General features: G+C 55.7%; 1 protein-coding gene across 3 annotated transcripts; it reads left to right on the top strand.

Moving 5' to 3' along the window:
• Window positions 1-142: 142 nt before the first annotated feature.
• PRPF40B (pre-mRNA processing factor 40 homolog B) lies at window positions 143-21,311 on the top strand. Of its 3 annotated transcripts, none has more exons than XM_035002726.1 (26): window positions 143-214; window positions 6,902-6,982; window positions 7,758-7,901; window positions 8,211-8,276; window positions 8,956-8,983; window positions 9,213-9,238; window positions 9,375-9,485; window positions 9,765-9,885; window positions 9,968-9,992; window positions 10,210-10,410; window positions 10,647-10,776; window positions 10,859-10,923; window positions 11,425-11,589; window positions 11,691-11,799; window positions 12,174-12,324; window positions 13,060-13,193; window positions 13,850-13,964; window positions 14,115-14,206; window positions 18,467-18,583; window positions 18,820-18,957; window positions 19,161-19,256; window positions 19,494-19,580; window positions 19,809-19,986; window positions 20,249-20,310; window positions 20,413-20,556; window positions 20,657-21,311. In XM_035002726.1, the coding sequence occupies exons 1-26, from the start codon at window positions 212-214 to the stop codon at window positions 20,747-20,749; spliced, it is 2,682 nt and encodes an 893-aa protein (XP_034858617.1). In that variant the 5' UTR covers window positions 143-211; the 3' UTR covers window positions 20,750-21,311. The 3 variants fall into 3 exon arrangements, with proteins under 3 accessions (XP_034858617.1, XP_034858619.1, XP_034858618.1); XM_035002727.1 differs by lacking the exon at window positions 143-214 and adding an exon at window positions 580-723; XM_035002728.1 differs by lacking the exon at window positions 6,902-6,982 and having other exon boundaries at window positions 160-214.
• Window positions 21,312-21,446: the final 135 nt, after the last annotated feature.

The raw sequence follows: 21,446 nt of genomic DNA, 5'->3' as shown, positions 1-21,446 counted from the left end.
CGGGGCCTGGCTGTCCGCGCCGGGGGCGGGGCCGGACCCGGGCGCTCCGGGCCGGTGTTGGGCCCGGCTGGTCCGCGGGCGCGACCGGAGCCCCGGCCACCAAGGGGTGCGACCCCCCACTGGCCCCGCCTTCCCGGCTGCGGCCCGGCCAATCAGAGCGGCTTTTACTGGCAGGTGGGCCGAGCCGGCCCAGCTGCTCGGAGGCTCTGGCATGGTAACGTCCCCGCGCGGGGGTGGAGGGGGGCCCGGGGCGGTCCCACAGCGCCCCCGGCGGCCCGGGCCGGGGCCGGGGGGGCGGGGAGGCCGCCGGGGGTACCCGGGACCCCGGGGGAGGGCGAGGGGCATGAGGGGTTAGGGAAGGGAGCCCGGGAGGGGGAGGGGAGCGGGGATTTGGGGGAGAAGGGGCGGGGAGGCCATGATGGAGGATGGCGGGGGTGGGGGCAGTGGGGGGCTGAGGGGAGCGAGAGTTGCGGGACTGGGTGAGGAGGGGGAAGGGAAGGGGAGAAGGGTGGGTTTGTGGAGAAAGGTCAGGAAAGGAGAGGGGGCGGGAATGTGGAAACCGAGGGACAAGGGGAGAGCTGGGGGCCAGTTTCCCCTTGTGGGGTATTTGGCGTGCAACACGCCCCTCCTCAGACCCAGTGCTTGTTTCCTTTGGAAGCCCTGGATACCCCGTAAGATCACTTGGAGATCCCCTCCTTCGTTTACCCTGCATTGTCTCCTGAGGTGAGGAGGGGGCATTGTCTCCTGAGGAAAGAGAGGCTGCGGCCCCCATCTAGTCCTGGATAGCCCAAGAAATGAGAAAGCAGGGGACCCTTGGTCCCAACCCTGGCTGTGCCATGAACAAACTGTGTTAACAAGTCTTTGTGACCTTGGGCAAGTCACTACCTTCCCTTGGGCCTCAGATTACCCATCGGTTTAAAAAAAAAAAAACACACGGAAAATGCATGAGAGTGATACCCCAGATCTTTTCCAGCTTCAAAATGGGGTGGTGGTTCTTGAGGAAAGAGTTCAGGAGAATGGGTTCTAGGATGTGGGGAAGCAAGGGAAAGCAGGCTGAAGATGGAGGCGAGGCCTTTAGCTGGGGCTGCAGAAAATCCCTAGGGATGTGGGGGATGGTAGGCACAAAGCCTGCAGGGCCGGAGCAGGCTAGCCAGCGCCTCTGGCATCCTACTGGAGGGATGGAAGAACTCTGGAAGTGGCGGAGGAGGTAGACACCTAACCCAAGAAAATGAAGACCAGAATGAGGTCTTCATTCTGAGGATCTGGCAGGACAGAGAGAAGCAATGGAAGCTATTTTCTAGTAAGACAGCCAATATCTTTGGGGAGAAGGAGGAATATGCTAAGGCTGGTATAGAGGAGTGGGGACTAGGATGGTCTTGAAAACAGAGGGGCTAGCACAGTTTGGGGGCAGCTGAAGCAGGGCAGCAGGTAAAGGTTGACTGCAGGGTAATCCCCTGGTCTCTTGGCCTCCATGGTGTTTTTCCTTTCGATGATAGGTACTCTCTGAGAGGTGTGCCTTCCAGCTTTCATTTTCCAACACAAATCCCTTTAGGGAGTGAGTCAGACCAGACCATCCTTGAGATCACCTGGAGGATTTCAGGATTGTGTGTGGATTGGGGTGAAAAGGAAACAGGAAAATCAATTTGTAAGAAATAGTTGTGGCGCCATCATCCTTGCTGGGAGACCGCTTTGTGGAGTAGTTGAAAGCACAGGCTTTGGGGTCAGGCTGCGTGGATTCCAAACCTGCCTCTGCGGTTTAATCCTTTGGAACCTTGATCAAGTTATTTAATCTCTCTGAAGCTCAGTTTCTTTATAAAATGGGGACAATAATAGCCTTTTAGATGGTTACAAGGATTAAATGAGTGTTTGGCATGATATTTGGCCTGTAATAAGCACTCAGTAAATATTAGTTGTTAGCTATTCCCTCTTTCCATGCTCTTCCTTCCATCTCTCCATTCTTGTTCTTTTCCCCTTTTATTCTTTCTTCTGAATCTTTAGTTCTGAGATGCCGCTTAGATTAAAGGCTGAGAAGAATTGATTGCACCTTTGGGGAGGGGGGTTGTTGTTCCACTGGCTCAGGTGAGCACATGATGATAAGATGATCAATTGTCTCTTCGTCTCTCTCCAGCCCACAGATGGTTTTTGTTCCAGGGAAGACACAGGATCTGCTCTTTCAGCCCCTTTCCTATATCCCTCTGTCACACGAGTTCAGTCTCGCCCCAAGGTGCAATGAGACCCACAGTGGTCCAGGCACTGCAGCAAGTGAGATAGGGGCAGGGGTGTTTCAGGAAGAAAAGTATACACATTGCACAGGGGAAGCTCAGGGAAGGGAGGGCTGTGGAAGTTCCATGGTAATTTATGTTCATTCCGTTGCTCTGTCCTCTGTGGGAACTGTCCAAAACAGTCCAGCATCTGGGTTCTGGCCAGGGGTCTCCATTCCAAGTTAAAGATGGTCAGTGCTCGCTTCGGCGGCACATATGCCAAGTTAAAGATGCTCATATACAGTGAGTTTTTATTCAGGTTTTCCCGTGCCAGTATTTGATTCCATTCCCTTTCCCCAGCCATACAGACAGCCTCTGCCAAGCTGTTCATCTCATTACAGGCCGCCTTTACCCAGAGAATTTATACAAATGTACCTGGGCACATGGGCACACATGCACACATTTGCCTGTTTTAGGATATTCCAGTATGCAAAACTTGAATAAGGTTGAGCCTGCATTCTATCACAGCACTTTGTATGCAGGGCCCTGACTAGACACTCAAGAGGGGGTTTAAAAGGAGAAAACAATCCTCCAGTATGGAGAAATCTCCCAAGTAGGGAGATAGGCAGTCCTGTGGGAAACACCCAGCAAACATCCACAGAGTAGCGTGTCATTGGTGTCAAGTAGTGCAGCACTTATCCTGAGGGGACACAAGGAGGTAGGAGTATGTGTATGTGTGGAGGATAATCAGAAAGGTAATCTGAAGGGGGTGAATATTGGATCATCTTGAGCAAAGTGAGAGGCAAAGTAGAGTAAAAGGAACACATGGTGTATCCTAACAATTGCTGTGCAGGGAGGAGGAGGGAAGCCATTGAGTCGAGCTGAGCCAAGAACTGTAGATGGGTCATGTTGAAAGGCTTTGAATGTTAGGTGAGATTCTGTAGGGGGAGTGATAGGGAGCCACCACTAGTTCTCAGGGACGGGTTTGGATCCTTGCTGATTTAACCACATGGGTAGCCAGGAATATGCTAGAGTGAAAAAACAGACCTGCTTCCTGTGGCAAGGAGTGTGCTGAAAGGGGTAGGACTAGAGGGCAGATTGGATCCAGTCCTGGCTCTCTCCTGACCGCTGTGGAGCCTGGGACTGCTAATTCCCCTTAGTTTTCTCATCTGAGAAAGGACACTACCTTGGGTGGTTGCCAGAGTCCCCTCCAGCTCTGACATTCTGTGTTCCTTGAATAACTAGTAGGCCTTACCAGTGGCTGTGTTTTGTGGGACCTGCCAAGACCATTCAGTCAACAAATACTAACACCTGTGTTCCAGTGGGGGGCAGCGAGGAAAATACAATAGGGATAAGAGATCAGGGTGAGCCCAAACAGGCAAAGTCCCTGCCCCTTTAAATTTAAAATCTCGTGGAGGCAGGGGCACCTGGGTGGCTCAGTCGTTAAGCTCTGCCTTTGGCTCAGGTCATGATCCCAGGGTCCTGGGATCAAGCCCTGCATCGTGCTCCCTGCTCCATGGGGAAGCCTGCTTCTCCCTCTCCTACTCCCCCTGCTTGTGTTCCTTCTCTCGCTGTGTCTCTCTGTGTCAAATAAATAAATAAAATCTTTAAAAAAAAAAAAAAAGATCTAGTGGAGGCAGCAGATACTTCATTGATCCTAAGACTCCATTTAAACATTTCTTGTCAAGACATCTTAAAATCGATGGAGTATCATAATTTAAGTGGTGGCATTTGTTTTTTATTAGTGGCCACATAACATAATGGGACAGTCAGCACTGTGTAAGTAAGTGTAAACTTCCAGTGGGTAATTGCTAACGGGGAGGGTGCGTGGGACATGAGCATGTAAAAGAGGGCTCTGACTAAGCCTAGACCACTGGCCTGGGAGGAAGCCTTTCCTGAGGAAGCGATGACTGGTAGGTGTAGACCTGTAGGCTAGGTGTGTGGGGTCGGCAGGAAGTTGTGCCAGGCAAAGATGCAGGCCTGATACGGGAGAACTGAGAAGGGGGCACAGACCCAGGAGCTCAGCACGGATGAGGCTGGGAAGGCAGTTGGGAAGCAAACCTCCCACAGCCTTCTAGGCCTTGGGGAGGAGTTTTGGTCTCTACCCTAAGAACAGTCGGAGCCATCGAAGAATTTTTTTTTTTTTTTTTAAGATTTTAATTATTTGACAGAGAGATAGTACAAATAGGCAGAGCGGCAGGCAGAGGGAGAGGGAGAAGCAGGCTTCCCGCAGAGCAGGGAGCCTGATGTGGGGTTCGATCCCAGGACCCTGGGATCATGACCTGAGCTGAAGGCAGACACTTAATCGCTGAGCCACTCAGGCACCCCAGCCATTGAAGAATTTTAAGCAGGGAATAACATGATCTGAGGTGCATTTTGATGAGCTTGTTGTGGATGTGGGGAGACTACTACAGAAGGTCAGATGAAAACAGGGGTGGTGGGGCGCCTGGGTGGCTCAGTTGGTTAAGCGACTGCCTTCGGCTCAGGTCATGATCCTGGAGTCCCGGGATCAAGTCCCGCATCGGGCTCGGGCTCCCTGCTCAGCGGGGAGTCTGCTTCTCCCTCTGACCCTCCCCCCTCTCATGCTCTCTGTCTCATTCTCTCTCAAATAAATAAATAAAATCTTTAAAAAAAAAAGAAAAAAAACGAGGGGTGGTGGGGCGGAGGAGGAAATGGAGAGAAGTGGACGGATTCAAGAAATGAGTACGAGGTACAATTAGCAGGACTCAGTGACGTATCGACAGAGGAAGGTGTGGAGAACGACTCACCAGTTTCTATCTTAGACAACTGTATGGACGGTGGTGCCAATCTCAGAGGGGCAATTCTGGAGCCTGGGAGGACCCAAAGATGGTTATGTAACATCTGGGAGGTCAGAGAGGATCCTAAGGCAGCTTGAGGTGGAAAAGTGTGGCACAGAGAATTGGATTTCCTCCCACATTGATTAATTTCTGACTTCCCATGCTAAGGACAGTCTCGGGCAGGAGCAGATCTGAATACAGGGCCGGAGTAGTTGAACACTGAGAAAGCTGATTCAAGGTAGAATAGTGTGGCTTATACCCTTCTCTCCTTAGGACAGATGGGTGGGAAAAGAGGAAGGACAGATAACTACGAGAGGTGGAGATTAGAAAGCATCTTTAAATGCCGAGCCCTCTCAGCATAGGGGTCATTGGGGAAGTAAGGAGGCTGGGTAGCAGTGAGGTGGCCCCTCTTCAGCCAGCTACCACCTTTCCCTAGAACTCCTCCCTGACACCCTCTAACCCTCAAGCAAAAGGAGGAAGGGCAGGGCCTTTTAGCTGCATCTCCAAGCCTCAGTTCACTTGAAAAGCTTTTTTTAAATTTTGAATGGGTAATATGGTCACATGGATGCATATTCAAAAGTTAGAAAAGGGCATACATACTGTGAGACGCTTCCCTTCCCATCTCAGTCCTCCTTCTACTGATTTCTTTCTTGTATGTCGTCTTTTCTCTCCAGTTTTCTTACAAATGATCCCACTTTGCTGCACTTTGCATTTTTTTCCGCTTGTTAATGTATCTTAGAGATTGCTCCTATCAAGACAATGAACTTCTTCATTCTTTTTTTTTATGACTGCATAGTATTCCATTTTATGTTTGTGTATAATTTCATAGTTACTTAGTGATGGGTACTTAGGCTGATTCTAATCTTCTGTTTTTACAAATAATGCTGGAATGGAAATGTTGTATACACATCATTTTGGCCATATCTATAGGATGACTTTTTAGAATTGGGAGTGTTTGATCCTTCATTTGTCCCTTCTTGCATTCGTTCAATATTTATTGAGTACCCATTATGTGCCAGACACTGTGGCAGTTACCAGGAGTCCAGCTTTCAACAAGTCTGACACATCCCTGTCCTCATGGAATGTTATTACACGTTAGTAAGGGGAAACGTAATAATTACAAAACTGTATACAGCAGGAAGCTAAGAAGGGCATCAGATAGAGAATAAATTCAACAGTCAGGAAGGCTCTTGGGGGCAAGTGGTATTTAAGCCAACAACTGCGGGATGGGATGTGGCAGCTAGTAGGTGTAGGACAGGGAGATCTAGGTTGTTCAAAGTCTCAGCCACAGGGAGGGGAGTTCGGGATCCTTAGGGGCAGGGGAGTAGAGCTGTAGAGGAGGGGGTGATTGGGAGTGGGAGGTGTCAAAGAGTGAGCGAGGGAGTAAGGATAAGACCAGTTTTGGGGGGGCCCACACTGAAGAGAGAGGGAGACTAGCGCTTAAGAAGGCATGGTGACTGGGTTTAGAGGGCTTTGGGGTTGAATCTAATGGTGAATTCAGGTAAGGGGATGGGAAAAGAGGTCACTTCCTCCCTGGCTACTTTGGGAATGAGAGACCCCTGTTTAAGGCTTGAGGGAGGCACGGCCTTGCCCACAAATGGGAGAATGGATGAAAAGCCTCGGGAAGAGCCAGACTGGGCCTGTAGGACAGCCGCCTCCCTCTTTTCTGTGGCTCTGGTGCGATAAAGATGACCTGGAAGGGGCCTGGCCCGCTGGTTCTTGGCTGGTGGAAGAGAGCAGACCTAGCCAGGGCTCGGAGCTGGGCATGGGCAGGAAACCGGGCCAGGAGACCCTCCCTCTGAACTTTGTGCTCCTTTTTCATCCTCACCGCTCTGCTTCCCTTCTGCAAAAGCCCATCTCTTTGCCCATCCTGGGTCCTATGACTTTTCTCTCCCTCAACAGTCGGTTCCCGATTCTGGTCCCCGGCCCCCAGCAGCGCCTGCCCCCTTCCCACCGGGGCCCCCCATGATGCCACCACCCTTCGTAAGTTTTATGTCTTTCCCTGGGCTTGGCTTTTCCAGCCTGCACCCCCATCTCCCTGGTCCCTAGCACCGCTGCATCGCCAGCACGGTTTTGTGTCCTGCCTCCTCTGGAAAAGGGGTGGTGTTGCTTGGGCATTGGGGTGGGAGGAGCTGCTGTTAAGCTCCCAGTCCCTAAAGTTGACAGCTCCCCTTTGTCTTTTTGTCCTTGGGACACACTGGGGCTGGGGTAGGAGAAGTGGAAGGGAAAAGACCCTGTTAGTGTGAGGGCATGGTGGGGCTGCCTTTCTCTTTCACTACTCCTTCTCTGTTCTTTCAATATGCCACAGAAGTCAGGCTGAAGTAGCAGCTGGTGGTCATCGAGCTGGAGAACAAGGGATGGGAGGCAGGGGACTGGGGCATTTGGGAACCTGGAATCCTGCCTTCTGGCCCTGTCTCGGAGAGGCCTCTTTGGGGAGAGTTGCTGAAGAGATGGAGCCTTCCAGCCACAGTCTGGTGGCAGTTAGACTTTTCCCTCTCCCTTCCCTACCTCTGAAGAAACTGTGTGCTTGCCTGTTAGACCCAGAAGACACCCCCCCTTCCCCCCCCCCCCCCAGTTTTCAGTCTTTCGGTGGTGAGGAGCAGGCAGTTTCACGCTTCGTGCTTCTCAAACTAAAGCCTTGGAATTGCCTCAGAGCCGGGGTGGAGGGTCGAGAAGGGTGGGAGACAAGTGGATATTCCCCGACAGGTCCAAGGCGGGGTCTTCTCTGCTCAGTGTCCCTTCCTTTCCTCACTTCCAGATGCCCCCTCCAGGAATCCCCCCGCCCTTTCCTCCGATGGGACTACCCCCCATGAGTCAGAGACCACCGGCCATCCCCCCGATGCCACCTGGCATCATGCCCCCAATGCTGCCACCAATGGGGGCGCCACCACCACTCACGCAGGTAACCCTGTCTCCTGCACCAGCGCCTCAGGAAACCCTGGGAGCCTGGCTGGGGGTGGAGGTGAGAGTGGGCGTCTGGAGCTCAGGCAGTAGAGAGAGAAGGGAGGGAGCTTTGGCTCGGCCCGCGTGGCTTTGTCTGCCGAATGACAGGAGAAAACTGGCTGGCTGGGCTGAGAGCCCAGGACCTGGGGATTGTCTGAGGGGGGACCAGTGTGAAGGCCACGGCCCCGGCCAGGAGCTCTCAGGAGCCTGCCTTGCCTGTGCCTGCCCTCACCTCCGTAGTTGTGTCTTGTCTCCTTTGTGTCCCTAGATACCGGGAATGGTACCGCCCATGCTGCCAGGGATGTTAATGCCAGCAGTGCCTGTCACCGCCGCGGTAAGCACTGGGGGCCGGCAGGAAGCAGCCGTGCCCTGCAGCCCTGTGGGTCCGACTCGGAGCACAGGGATCCGGCCTCCGCTCTTTCCCTCTTCTCATCCATCCGTCCCGGGCCTGGCCGCACTCCCCACACTCACGTCCTCCTCTCCGGCCACGTACTCTGCTCTTTTCGTTTCTCACTCCCCCCAAAGGCATGTTACTCTCTCGTTACTCCTTGCTGTGCCCAGCTCCCGTAAGGAACACACTCGTGGCTGACATGCTTCCCCTCACAGAGCTCGCACTGTGGACACTTGAATACAGGCCCTCCTCACATCTTCTTTGTTGCTGGCGGAAGCAGCAGCACCTGGGGATCTCACCGTACCTTCTTGTGCCATTGCTCAGTGTAGTAGAGTCTGGGTAGGACGTAGCAGTTGGCATCCACTCTGGAAGAGGGGCCTCGGAGGTTGACTCAACAAAATACTCTCACTTGAGGAAAACAAAGAACAGAGCTGCTATGCGGTTCCCCCTAGGATCCTACAGCCACGGCCCCAGAGGGTGGGGGATGCCTGTTAGGGAGCAGAGGTCCCTGGGAGCAGGACACATGGATCCTGGCCTGGCCTGCTTCTTCATCCCCCATGGCCTGGGTCCTGGGGGCCACTGGGCTTGGCCCCAACCCTTCCCCCTCCTCTTTCTTCGGCAGACGGCTCCGGGTGCGGACACAGCCAGCTGTGAGTCTTCTGGGGGTCTGCTCCCCCCAGGCTCGGAGGTTGGGGGGGTATAGGGGAGAGGGGACCGTGGACTAGAGCCCACCCTGGATCATGCCTGTTGGGATGCCAGGGAGCCTGGGATGTTGATGGGACCAGGGGATATTTATTGGGGATGGAGCAGGGGAGGAATAGGTGGGATAAAATGGGTGTTGGGGCAAGGACTTAATATTTCTCTTGGCTTCTTTTCTAGCTGCTGTGGCTGGGACAGGCCCTCCGGTGAGTTCTTCCAGCTCAGGGGTCTCTGGGTAGAAAAGCTGAAAGTTGGGGGGCTGATGGTTAAATCTTTGGGGTAAGGAGGAGAAGCTTTGGGGATGGGGCCTTGACCACCATCCTCTGCTCCCCTTCCCCCCAGAGGGCCCTGTGGAGTGAGCATGTGGCCCCTGATGGGCGCATCTACTACTACAATGCTGACGACAAGCAATCCGTGTGGGAGAAGCCCAGCGTGCTCAAGTCCAAGGCAGAGGTCCTGAGCAGGGCTTTCTGGCCCTTCCTTTCAGCTTCCCTGACCCTCCCAAGTCCTTGGCCTCCCGAGTCTTTAACCATACACACGGTTCCTCTGATCCCAAGATCCCTGACCATTCCACCAGCCTCCCTGGGATCTCAGGGAGTCTGCCTTCCCCCATGTTGAGCCAGGCCAGGTGGTAGCTAAAAACTCCCTACTCGCTGGATCCCCTTAGCTCCCCCGACTGTAGCGAGAGGGCATGCCCAGCCCCCTGATGTCCTCTGACCTGTCCTCTTGTAGTTGCTGCTGTCCCAGTGTCCCTGGAAAGAGTACAAGTCAGACACGGGCAAACCTTACTACTATAACAACCAGAGTAAGGAGTCTCGCTGGACCCGGCCCAAGGACCTGGATGACCTGGAGGGTGAGGAGGGGGTGAGCCTGGGCTGTGGTGCTGGGGGGTGGCCCTTGCCACCCTGTGACCATGTCATGTTTTCCCCTTGCAGCTCTAGTCAAACAAGAGGCTGCAGGGTGAGTGACTTGCGCACCTACCCCCCTGTACTTGGGGCCGCCAGACGGGTGGGAGTGGACCCTCTCTCTGTGGTCCCTGCTCTGTGGAAGAGCCAGCTCTCAGTCTCGTTGCGGAGTGGCCCGCTTGGGCCCCAGTCCTTCGCAGGCCCCTGACTGGCCCTCTCTCTGCCGCACGCCTGGACCCCGCCCGGACCCCGCCCTCCTGGCCCGCCTGCAGGAAGCAGCCCCAGCCCCAGATACTGCAGCCGCAGCCACCTCAGCCCCAGCCTGAGCCCCCGCCCGGGCCGCCTGGCCCCACCCCCATGCCCCTGGGCCTTCTAGAGCCTGAGCCAGGTGGGAGTGAAGATTGTGATACGTCCGAGGCTGCCCAGCCTGTGGAGCAGGGCTTTCTGCAGCAGCCGGAGGAGGGCCCCAGCAGGTGAGGGCTGCCCCCCTGAGGCATTCCCGAGGCTGGCTCCAAGCTCGCAGCCTAGTTCAACCCTTGACGTCTGCTAGGCCTCTTGGGAAGGGTGTGGAGATCTGGGCATGGCCTCTGCAGGGCAGAGAAGGGCTGCTTTGGGGGGCGAGGAGAGGGTGGCGTAGTCCCGGCCACATAGGGCACTGAAGGCTGTGGGGCCTGGGAGATGCTGTGGCTGAGTCCCCTTTGCCCCCCAGCGCTGCTGCACAGCGTCAGCCACCACAGCAGGAGGAAGAGGAATCAAAGCCAGAACCAGAGAGGTCTGGCCTCAGTTGGAGCAACCGGGAGAAGGCAAAGCAGGCCTTCAAGGAGCTGCTGAGGGACAAGGTGCAGGGGTGGGGTGCCCAGGGTAGGCCCGGAGGGGGCTGGAGGAGGGCAGGCCCCATGACCCCTGCCTGCTCCATTCTAGGCTGTCCCCTCCAATGCCTCGTGGGAACAGGCCATGAAGATGGTGGTCACCGACCCCCGTTACAGGTAGGCCTGGGCAGAGGGAGCCAGGCCCTCCAGACTGTGTTTGTGAGCAGCTGGGCCAGGGCCTCCCTGAGAAGCCCCAGCTCAACACTCAGGCCCCAACAGGGCTCGAGTCAGGAGAATGGTAGAAGGGCAAGGGAAAGAGAAGCTGGAGGGCCTCCAGGAGGAGGAGGGGAAAGGTATCTGACATGAGACATTCAATAAATGTTTGTTGAATTGAATTGATTCGAATTGAGTTAATTGGGGTGAGGGGGCTGGATAGGGTGGAGGCCTGAATGCACTTTGAGAGCCTCAGAGCAAAAGGGCTGTTAGTGTCTCGGAGCCCCGTCTTCCCCTCACTGCCTCCCGTCCCTCCCCTCATCCCAGAGACCCCTCTTGCCTCCCTGCAGCCTGCTGTGCCCATGCATGGACCCCTCACTCAGTTCTGTGTGCTGTGACCCTGCTTGGTGGGCTGTGCAGGGTGACTCCTCTATCCCCACCCCACTCCCACCCTCTCCACCCCAGTGCCTTGCCCAAACTGAGTGAGAAAAAGCAGGCATTCAATGCCTACAAGGCGCAGCGGGAGAAGGAGGAGAAGGAAGAGGCCCGGCTAAGGGCCAAGGAGGCCAAGCAGACCTTGCAGCATTTCCTGGAGCAGCACGAACGCATGACCTCTACCACCCGCTACCGGTCAGGGGGCCGGGCTGGGGTGGACTCTGGGAACCCTGAGAACACACGGGCCCAGGGTCTCTGTCCCCTGCCTGCCTACCCACGGCCCATATGCTCCACAGGCGGGCAGAACAGACCTTTGGGGAGCTGGAGGTGTGGGCTGTGGTCCCTGAGAGGGATCGAAAAGAGGTTTATGATGATGTCCTCTTCTTCCTGGCCAAGAAGGAGAAGGTAACAGTCACTGGCTGGATCCGTCAGCCTGTCTTACTTGAGGCTTTTCGTGTCTTTGCGTCCTTGTGGACCCCGGCCATTCATTTCTCCACTGCCCCAGGGTCTCAGCTCCTTCCTCGGAAGCTGGTGTGGCACTTGCACATCCCCCCACTTCTGCTTGGGACCTACAACATGGGTGTGGGAGGGCAGGAGGGCATCTGTGAGGGGTTGATCTGTAACCTGTGCTCCTTCCCCTTTCCGGGGATGTGGAAGTTTTGAGTCTGGCCCTCCTAGGGTTCCCTAGCTCCTTTGCTCAAATGCTCCTCTGCCCAGGCCCACTTGAGTAGCTCCGACCTGCCCTACCTCACCCTGACCCTGACACTGTGGCTCCCCAGGAACAGGCCAAGCAGCTCCGGCGCCGCAACATCCAGGCCCTGAAGAGCATCCTGGATGGGATGAGTAGTGTCAACTTCCAAACTACATGGTCCCAGGCTCAGCAGTACCTCATGGATAACCCCAGCTTTGCTCAGGACCACCAGCTGCAGAGTAAGCTTGGGTCTCCGCTCCTGCCTGTCCCTTCCCCTTTTCCTCACTGACCTGGGACCCCAGAGCCTGCCTCCCAGTGGTCTCCCGCACTTCCTGCCCTCCTGGATGTCCAGGGGTCCTCAGCATTCGCCCCGTCCCTGCATCTCTCCAGAGTCTGGAGATGCTGGAATGCTGGGACACCCCCTCCCTCCCTCTGGGGTCCGCTGTCGACCTGGACATTGTCTGTCCTTGGAGGAAGAGCTCTAGGATAGGCGTCAGAAGACCGGGAGAGGATGGTTTGTCCAACTCCTGTGAATATGGTCTTAAGCTGTCGTGATGCTGTGGCCCTTAACTGGTCACATGTTGTTACGATGAGCTGTTGTTGGCCTGCACTCACTGGCAATACCAGAAAGAGACCTTCTGAGCTGGCATCAAAGCCTGATTGATTCCCAGGTCCATAAAACCTAAGACCTCAGATCCCGAGATGGTTGGTTTCATGTGATTCCTTCCAGTAAGTGAATTCCCAAGAGCTGAATACGTGCTGATTTTGCTCTCATACGTTAATGAACCCTCCTCCAGAACCACCGTTCCAGTCTCCTCTCCAACAGAGGTCCCTGCTCCTCTTGCCCCACCACCCTGGGTGGCCCGGCGCCTACTAAGGCAGCACCCTTGAACATGGGGGCGGGGGGAGGTTGCCGGGGTCGGTGAGGGTGTCCCACGGGTGCGGTGCCCGCTGAGCCGCCTCCCCGTGCTTAGACATGGACAAGGAAGATGCACTGATCTGCTTCGAGGAGCATATCCGAGCTTTGGAGAGGGAGGAGGAGGAGGAGCGGGAGCGGGCCCGCCTGCGGGAGCGGCGTCAGCAACGCAAGAACCGGGAGGCCTTCCAGGTATGTGTGCTGCCCACTGGATAGGCGCTCAGCTCTGGCACGGCCCGTAACTGCCCATGCCCTGCCTCCTGGGCTAGGCCTGCTGTTGCGTCTCTGCCCGGTCCTGTGTGCCCCCTCCGCAAGGCCGCTCTCTCTGCTCCTGCTGGGTGCCCTCGACCTGGGGCCGTGCTCCTCTAGGGAGACTAGATGTATGCACCACGCAGAAACTGCCAGCAGAGAGCACCGTAAAGGCGCCGCCTGCAGCTCGGCCTGGTTCATTTCCCTTTGGTGGGCAGCCAGATGGGCAGCGCTAGCTTGTCCCACAGCTTGGAGGCGGCAGCGGTGGTGGTAGTGGTGGGGGCTCCCCAGCTCTAACACTTCGGGAAGCTGAGAGCAAACCACGGGCAGGACATGCTGCAGACAAGTTTCTGTTTTCCTGCCTTCCAGCCCGGCTGCCCGTCATGTTTGAGTGTGTCCCTCTCTGTGTTTACATTCTCTCCGTCTTCACTGCTCTCTGCCTCCCCATCTGTAGCTCCTCATCTCTGCCTCCTTTGCCTGCATTTCCTCAGTCTGGATTGTCCTGGCCTCTCCCTCCCATCCCCTCTCTTCCTCCCCAGTCTCTGGCTCTGCCTCTCTCTCTGGCTCACTCTCCCTATAACTGGCCTCTCCCTGCTCAGACCTTCCTGGACGAGCTGCACGAGACAGGGCAGCTGCACTCTATGTCCACCTGGATGGAGCTGTACCCAGCAGTCAGCACTGATGTCCGCTTTGCCAACATGCTGGGCCAGCCGGGTAAGGCAGCCAGGCTCCCCCTTTTCTGGCCTGGCTTCCTGCCCTGCCAGCCTCTCTGCACCCCCCACTCCCTCGTCCTGTCCTCGACCCCTCCCCCAGGCCTCGGGAAGCTGCCGCCCGCCAGGCCCCCCTCCCTCCCTCCCCCCGCAGGCTCCACCCCTCTGGACTTGTTCAAGTTCTATGTGGAGGAGTTGAAGGCACGATTCCATGATGAGAAGAAGATCATTAAGGACATCCTTAAGGTGAGGGAGGCCCAGGGTTGTGGATGGGTGCAGGGCACCTCTCTGGACAGGACTCCCTGATAAGTCCTGTATTGCAGGAGCAGCCTAGCTCCGTTCAGCAGACATCTACTGTGATCCCTGACTGTGCGCTGGGGACACAGAAATAAGAAAGATGCAGTTTCTGTCCATAAGGAGCTCATGGCCTAGTAGGAAGATAAACACGACACCTATTCTACAGAGGGGCAAGTGCTGTTAGAGACGAGAATCGACAGAATTGATATTTGCGCTACGCCTTTAAGAACGAGTAGGTGGATGAGGCTGGCGGTCCTGGGCAGAGGGTGTCAGAGGATCGGAGGCAAGGGAGTGGGAAGGGCCTGGCAGGCTTGAGGAGCAAGGGGCCCAGCTCATCAGAAGCCGGCAGCTCACAGATCTGTTCCTTCTGGCCTGTACAGTGTTTTAGAAACATTTCACCTTGGCTGCTAACATTTTAAAATTGGGAGATTACACAGAAAAACTTCTCTTAAAAATACAGATTATCTAGCAGCACTGGGCTGGTTTTGCAAGGCGTTCAGTGGCCTCAGACTGAGAGGCCACTGCTTTTTAGAAGGGGCATGCCATCCTTAACCTCCTGCTGCCGCCACCCCTCTGGCGTGGCAGCCATGCTGCGCACGCACCTTGCTTGTCTTACACTGGAGAGACTGTGTCCATCAAAGGTGGAAAAGGGATCGCTGCCCTAAGAGAGCCCTGTGTTTCAGAAGGAGGAAACAAAGAGGAAGCATATTTCTTGGTGGAAGTGAAGGACATGCAAAGGCACTGGGGAGGTGGTACGTCCAGCAGTTAGGAGCAGCACTGTGGAGGCGGACTGCTTGGGCCACAAGTCCAGCTTACCACTTACTAGTTGTGTGACCTCCAGCAGACTGTTTAACCTTTCTGAGCCTCAGTTTCCTCATCTGAAAAATGGGGGATTTTCCACCAATGTACACCTAATCACCAAGGGCAGTGACTTGGGACCTAGGGCGAGAAGGGTCTGAGAATAAATTAGGAATGTCCCACTGCGCACACAGCGTTTCTTTGAAGTCCTGTGTTTTGCTTTACAGATTCAGGTGTTGTTAACTTCATACCGTATTACTTCTCTGTTTAATATAAAAGTAATGTTTTAAAAGTCCTTACCATTAGGTAAGATATGCCCTATTGTCCTGTGGCTTCCTGTTTCTCTGGAACCCGAAGCTCCAGTTGGGAAGGAGAGCCCTGGGTGTAAAATGCCTTGAATGCTAAAATAAGAAATTTGGGTTTTTATCTTGTAAGTAATGGGGAGCCAGGGAATGATGTGGTCAGAGGATGTCTTGGAAGAGCCACGGGGTAAGAGTATAGAGTAGCACTTCCTAGACTGAGTGCTTGTGTCCTTAGGGATATGTGCTGGGAAGACAGTATTTGAAGCCTCGGGACAATGAAAAGTCACAGTGGCAAGTGATTCCAACAGATCTGGAGCTTGAGCCATCCTCTTCTGACTCACGCTCAGGCTCCCCCCTGCTGTAGGGCCCTTTGGTAGGAAAGTCGGAGCAGTGCAGGACTCTGGAGTACGGGTTAGAGGTACGGGAGGTGAAAAGGGAGGCCAGTCGGGAGGTAGTCTAGGTGGGAAACGAGCTCAACAGAGGCAGCAGGGATAGCAGATGAGGGAGAGTTGGGCTCCAGCTCTGTTTTTCTGAGACCCCCACCCCCACCCCTGGGTTTCCTCAGGGGTGCCTTGGGACAAGAAAGGGGGGAAGTTTATGCTTCTTCCTCCGTTTTTAAGTACAGCAGTTTTTCTTTTGAGGTTCGAAATAAGATTTTTGTGAGAAAAAAAAATGTTTCTGCTGTTCAAAAAAGAGAAGTTTAAAACCAGGAGGATGGAGTCACTCAGAAGTTGAGTGGACAGATTTTTTGCATGTGAAATGGAGGGCAAGGAAGGAGTGAGTTGAAATTGGCAGAGGTGGGGCGGTGGTATCATTATTGATTCGGTAGGAACAGGGCTGGAGAAAATAGGAATTCCATTTGGGGAATCAGTCTCAAAAGTAACCTGGGGCAGGGAGGAATAAAGCAAAAACCACATTTTAAATAGGGTATTCTTGTAAAGTATAAATATCTAAATCTAGGAGAGCTACATTTTATTGGATGCTTACATTTTAGCCACAGTGTGTGGCTGGTCCTGCTGACAGGCCTGTAGGAGTCCCGTCCTCGCTGTGTCCTGTCTCTCCACATCTCCTGCGAAATGTGGAGAGACCTCTTTAGACAGCTCCCTCACCTCTTCCCCCTTTTGGGCTCCTGCCTACAGAAGCCTGATGAGCCCAGGAGTCCCTGTGGCCATCCACTAGCCTGGCAGACTGTGAGGGCACCTCTCACCCCATAGGATAACGCAAACAGCTTTGGACTTGGAAGAGCTGGAAGCCAGAAGATCTGGGCCTGGGAGATCCATGGGTGTGGGGAGAGGGGTGGCTCACAGGGAATGAATTCTCTTGGGGTCTGCTGAATTTGAAGTCTCTGTGAAACATCCAGTCTCTTAGGGGTCTGAAAATCAGGAGTGAGGTGTAGGGGCTGAGGTTGCTAGGGACAGTGTAGATTGAAAAGCCCAAGCGCTGTTCTCGGGGACAAGCACAGGCCAGAGAGGCACTAAAAGAGCTCAGAGAGACAGGAGGGCAGTTGTTGACAGGAGCAGCACAAATACAAGGACCCGTCAAGTGAGGACTGAGCAGGGGCCCTTGGAGTTGTTTCTGAGGACATGAGCACTTTTCGGAAAATAGTGTCTGTAAAGAGCGTCGAGTAGGTACAGCTCAGACCTTGGAGTCAGGTAACAGCTGGCTGTATAGTGGTTGAGACCTCTGCAAGGCATATAAAGGCTGAGCCTCAGTTTCCTCTTCTGTAGAATAGGCATAATTTATGTGCATGGTTGTGGGAAGGGCTGATATTTGCAAAGTGCCTGGCTTGTAGTAGGCTCACTAAATGTTGATTCGTTTTCCTCTGTGCTGCATTTGAAGATTTTGAACCAGAGGGAAAACAGCACAGGTTATTAGCTTGAGGAAGGTGAGAGCAGGGTGGACAGGATGTTCCCGGTGAGGTGAGGTCTGAGCTTGATGGAAGCAACCAGTGGAGAGGTGGCATTGAAGCTTTCACTTCGCTGAGAGAGATTGGGATGTTTGAGAAGGCCTGGGGCGTGGGTTGAGGAAGTGTCTTGGAATAGACAAAAAGAGCACATTCTCCATATTGCCCACGTGAAAACGAATACAACGCTGTATGTTAACTAACTGGAATTACAATAAGAACTTTAAAAAAAAACAACAAAAAACACGCTCTGCCATGGGCGGAAGGCCGCAGCAAGTTCGTGCTGTGTGGAGGGAGGAGAAGGGGACTGGGCCTGTGTCCCCACGGACTCAAACTCCAGCAGCGCCACTTCTCGCCAGATCCACTTGGCCCCAGTGAGAGAACTCTCCTAAGCCTCTGCTTTACTGAGGTGTTGGGAGGCGTAGATGAGCAGCTTGGAGCCTGGCTTCTCGATGAGAAGCTTCGGGGGTGGGGGCGTATTTTTAATAGTGTTCTGCAGTTACACACGTGATGGCCTCGAATTCCCCTGAGGACTGAGTGATCTGTGTGGGCTCTAGCACTTCACACCGTGGGCTTTGGTGTTAGAGGGACCTGGGGTAGCGGTCTCAGTCAACCGCATCTTAGCTGTGAGACCGTGGGCAAGTGCTCTAGCTTCTCTAGACCTTGGTTTCTCCTTCCACATACAATTAGGAGGCCAGGACCTATGCTTAAATTTTGATACTGAGGATTGAAAGAGATTAAGGTGTGTGCAGCACTCAGCACAGTACCTGGCAGCCTAGTAAGCACCCAAGAAGTAAGCCAAAGGATGGGACCAGCAGATGTTGACAGAATGCAAGGAAGTTACTGAGCAGCAGGAGGGCCCAAGTGGGGCCCAGCCTTAAGCCAGGAACAAAGAATTAGTTGTGAGAAACTCAGGCATCCATCAGCAGATCCGGCATACGCACACACACACCCTGCTCCCCCTCCCCATGGGACCCAGACCCAGTGCCCCCCTCCGCTCTCTGCGACATCAAGACCAAGGGCAGGTGTGGGAGGCTTAGTCGTCAGATGGTAGGTTTCAGAAGTGCACCTGAGTCCTGTGGGTCTCTTCTGGGGGCTGGGGGACTTCTAGAGCATCCTGTGGTCCGACCCTCTGCCTGCCCTGGAGGCCGGCTTCAGGCTTCGGGCCCGTGGTGGCCCCTGCTTCATGCGCCGCTGTGCCCACAGGACCGGGGCTTCTGCGTGGAGGTGAACACAGCCTTTGAGGACTTCGCCCACGTCATAAGCTTTGACAAGAGGGCGGCTGCGCTGGACGCAGGCAACATCAAGCTGACCTTCAATAGTGTGAGGGGCTGGGCGGGGCGGGGCTGTAGCCAGGGCTCCATTCTCGAGCTCATCCCCGTGTCCTGTTCCGTTCCTTCTCACTGCCCCAGTGTGACTGCACCCGCCCCCCCCGCCCCCGTTTAGGGGGTGGCGGCAGGAGCCCAGACCCCAGCTTCCCATGTCCTGCAGTATGCCCGAGTGGGGCCTGGGCACCCACCCTCCTGGGTGACCCTGCTCCGCCCCCTTTCTGTCCTCAGCTGCTGGAGAAGGCAGAGGCGCGGGAGCGAGAGCGGGAGAAGGAGGAGGCGCGAAGGATGCGGCGCAGGGAAGCTGCCTTCCGAAGCATGCTGAGGCAGGCCGTGCCTGCCCTGGAGCTGGGCACTGCCTGGGAAGAGGTCAGGGCTGCAGCCTGGCACCAAACACCACCCCCTCGGGCCTGAGGGCAGCGGTGCTTCTCCGGCACTGGGGGCCCACCCCGGTCAGAGCACAGCTCGCGGGCAGCTTCGGCTCCCTTCCTTCCTCTGCCCCAGCCCTGCGCTCCTGGCGGTGTCCACGCCTTGCCGGGGCTGGTCTGATCAGCAGTGCTCTCCCGTTCAAGGTCCGTGAGCGCTTTGTGTGCGACTCAGCCTTTGAGCAGATCACCCTGGAGTCGGAGCGGATCCGGCTCTTCCGGGAGTTCCTGCAGGTACTGGAGGTGAGGCAGAGCTTCCGATCCTCTGCATCTGTCCCGCGCTCATGAACGCCCAGTCCGGCTCAGCAGAGACCCCAGTGGCCTCCTACCCCTGGGGCTGTCCTTGCCCTGAGGTCTGACGGTGGCCGGGAGTGGCCTGAGGCCCTGGCTTGAGAGGAGGCAAAACCGGATTTTCGGGCGCAGGGTGCTTCCTGTGGCTAGCCCTGGTGCCTTCCTCACCCCTCCCTCTGCCTCTGCCAGACTGAATGCCAGCACCTCCACACCAAAGGCCGAAAACACGGCAGAAAGGGCAAGAAGCACCACCGAAAGCGTTCCCACTCGCCCTCAGTGAGTTGGTGGGCAGAAGGGCTGTGGGGGGCCGGGGCAGGGGGCTGGATTGTCTTGGGGAAATAGGAACCATTTTTCTTGTTTTTTTCCCTGCATCGCCTCCCCTTGGAGCGAGATTTGAAAAGCCCTTTGGCCCTGGATCCTGCTCTCTGTCCCCAGTTCCCAGACTTGAGGGCTTCTGGAGCCCAGAGAACCTGTGCGCTGACATGTATCTGCTGATCTGCCCAGGGCTCTGAGTCGGAAGAAGAGGAGCTGCCCCCGCCGCCTCTCCGACCCCCCAAGCGGAGAAGGCGGAACCCCTCAGAGTCAGGCTCTGAGCCCTCTTCCTCCCTTGATTCGGTTGAAAGTGGGGGTGCTGCCCTTGGAGGACGGGGCTCCCCATCTTCTCGCCTTCTCCTTGGATCAGGTGAGTGGTTGGGAGTTGGAGCAGTTGACTCCCGACGAGAGGAGGCAGCGCCCTGAGGGTGGAGCTGCTCGGGAGGTCTGCACCCATCACAGTGGGAAGAACTTTCTGCCCGGCCGTGGCAGGAACTGGGAGAAGGAAGGAAAACTGCGCTGACAGAGACTTCCTCAGCTAGCTCCCTGTCTAAAGAACGAGGACTGTGGCAGAGAAAGGAATGAGCCCGCCCTCCTCCCATGGGACTTAACTGGGCATTTTCTATCTCCAGATCACGGCCTTCGGAAAGCCAAGAAACCAAAAAAGAAAACTAAGAAGAGAAGACACAAGTCGGTGCGTAGAGAGGGGGCTTCTACCCAGGGCCCTGCTATGTTGAGAGAGCCCTTCAGCCGCCTCCTGGGCTGTCCCTCACAGGCGGGCTCTGGGCTCTTACAGAACAGTCCTGAGAGCGAGACAGATCCTGAGGAGAAAGCCGGCAAGGAGAGTGATGAGAAAGAACCAGAACAGGACAAGGACAGGGAGCTCCGGCGGGCAGAACTCCCGAACCGCTCCCCAGGTTTTGGAATCAAGAAGGAGAAGGTGAGAGGCAGGCACCTGACCCCAGCGCAGTCGGCACCCTCCGCAGGCCTCCGTGGCCCTCGGGGGAAGCTGGGGCTGAGCTGTGCCTCCGCTCCACCAGACGGGCTGGGACACGTCGGAAAGTGAGCTGAGCGAGGGTGAGCTGGAAAGACGGCGGCGGACGCTCCTGCAGCAGCTGGATGACCACCAGTGACCCGACGAGCCGCTCTGCCTCGGGTCTGTGTGAGGCTGTGGATCCTAGGTCACCCTCACCATCTGCACTAGACTCCTTTCTCAGTTGGGTCCGTGTCCACTTTTCCTCAAGTAGCCCCGCCCCCAGCACCCCGCGGCTGGCACCTCCCCAGGTTGCTCGTGGTGTTCGAGGGTCCTCCACTCCCCAGGCAACTAGTGCAGTCCTTGCCCTCAGCCCCAGACCGGAGACCAGGATGCCACGTGGAGCGGGAGGTGCCAGTAGAGAAAATGTGAGAAGGGGCCTCTAGGGAGAATGACAGGTTGGGGACAGGCGGGGTCGTTCCCCTCTAGAACCAGTGCCTGCTCCAGCCTGCCTGGGCCCTCGGGCTCCACCACTCCTTCCTTCAGCCCCAGGACCCAGTGTATGTGTGTTTTGCTTTGTTTTGTTTTTGTTTTTTAAATAATATTTATAACATGGCCGGTGGCTCTGGTACCTTCTCCGTATCCTGCTGGGGCACGCCGGGGGCTGGGCAGGGGCACGCGTGGCCAGCAGAGAGCACTACTGTCCCGTGGCAGGCCAGCCTCCCTTCGTGTGGTCGGAGCCCATCCAGCCCGGTTTGCCCTCCCCCAAGCAGACGGCAGCTCCATGTGGCCTCCTTTCCGTCCCCATGGTTCGGGTCAGGCTAAACGGCACCCTAGTCCTCCCCGAAACCCCGGAA

Source organism: Mirounga leonina, unplaced genomic scaffold (assembly GCF_011800145.1).
Source record: "Mirounga leonina isolate KUSES-001 unplaced genomic scaffold, KU_Mleo_1.0 Mir_126, whole genome shotgun sequence".
Taxonomy (NCBI): Eukaryota; Metazoa; Chordata; class Mammalia; order Carnivora; family Phocidae; genus Mirounga; species Mirounga leonina.
Note: the sequence above shows the minus strand (reverse complement) of the source record. Positions and strands in the feature narration are given on the sequence as shown.

Coding starts and splice junctions, on each gene's coding strand:
- PRPF40B (XM_035002726.1), top strand. Junction 9,239..9,374: donor TGGCTGGGACAGGCCCTCCG/GTGAGTTCTTCC, acceptor CCTTCCCCCCAG/AGGGCCCTGTGGAGTGAGCA. Junction 9,993..10,209: donor GTCAAACAAGAGGCTGCAGG/GTGAGTGACTTG, acceptor GCCCGCCTGCAG/GAAGCAGCCCCAGCCCCAGA.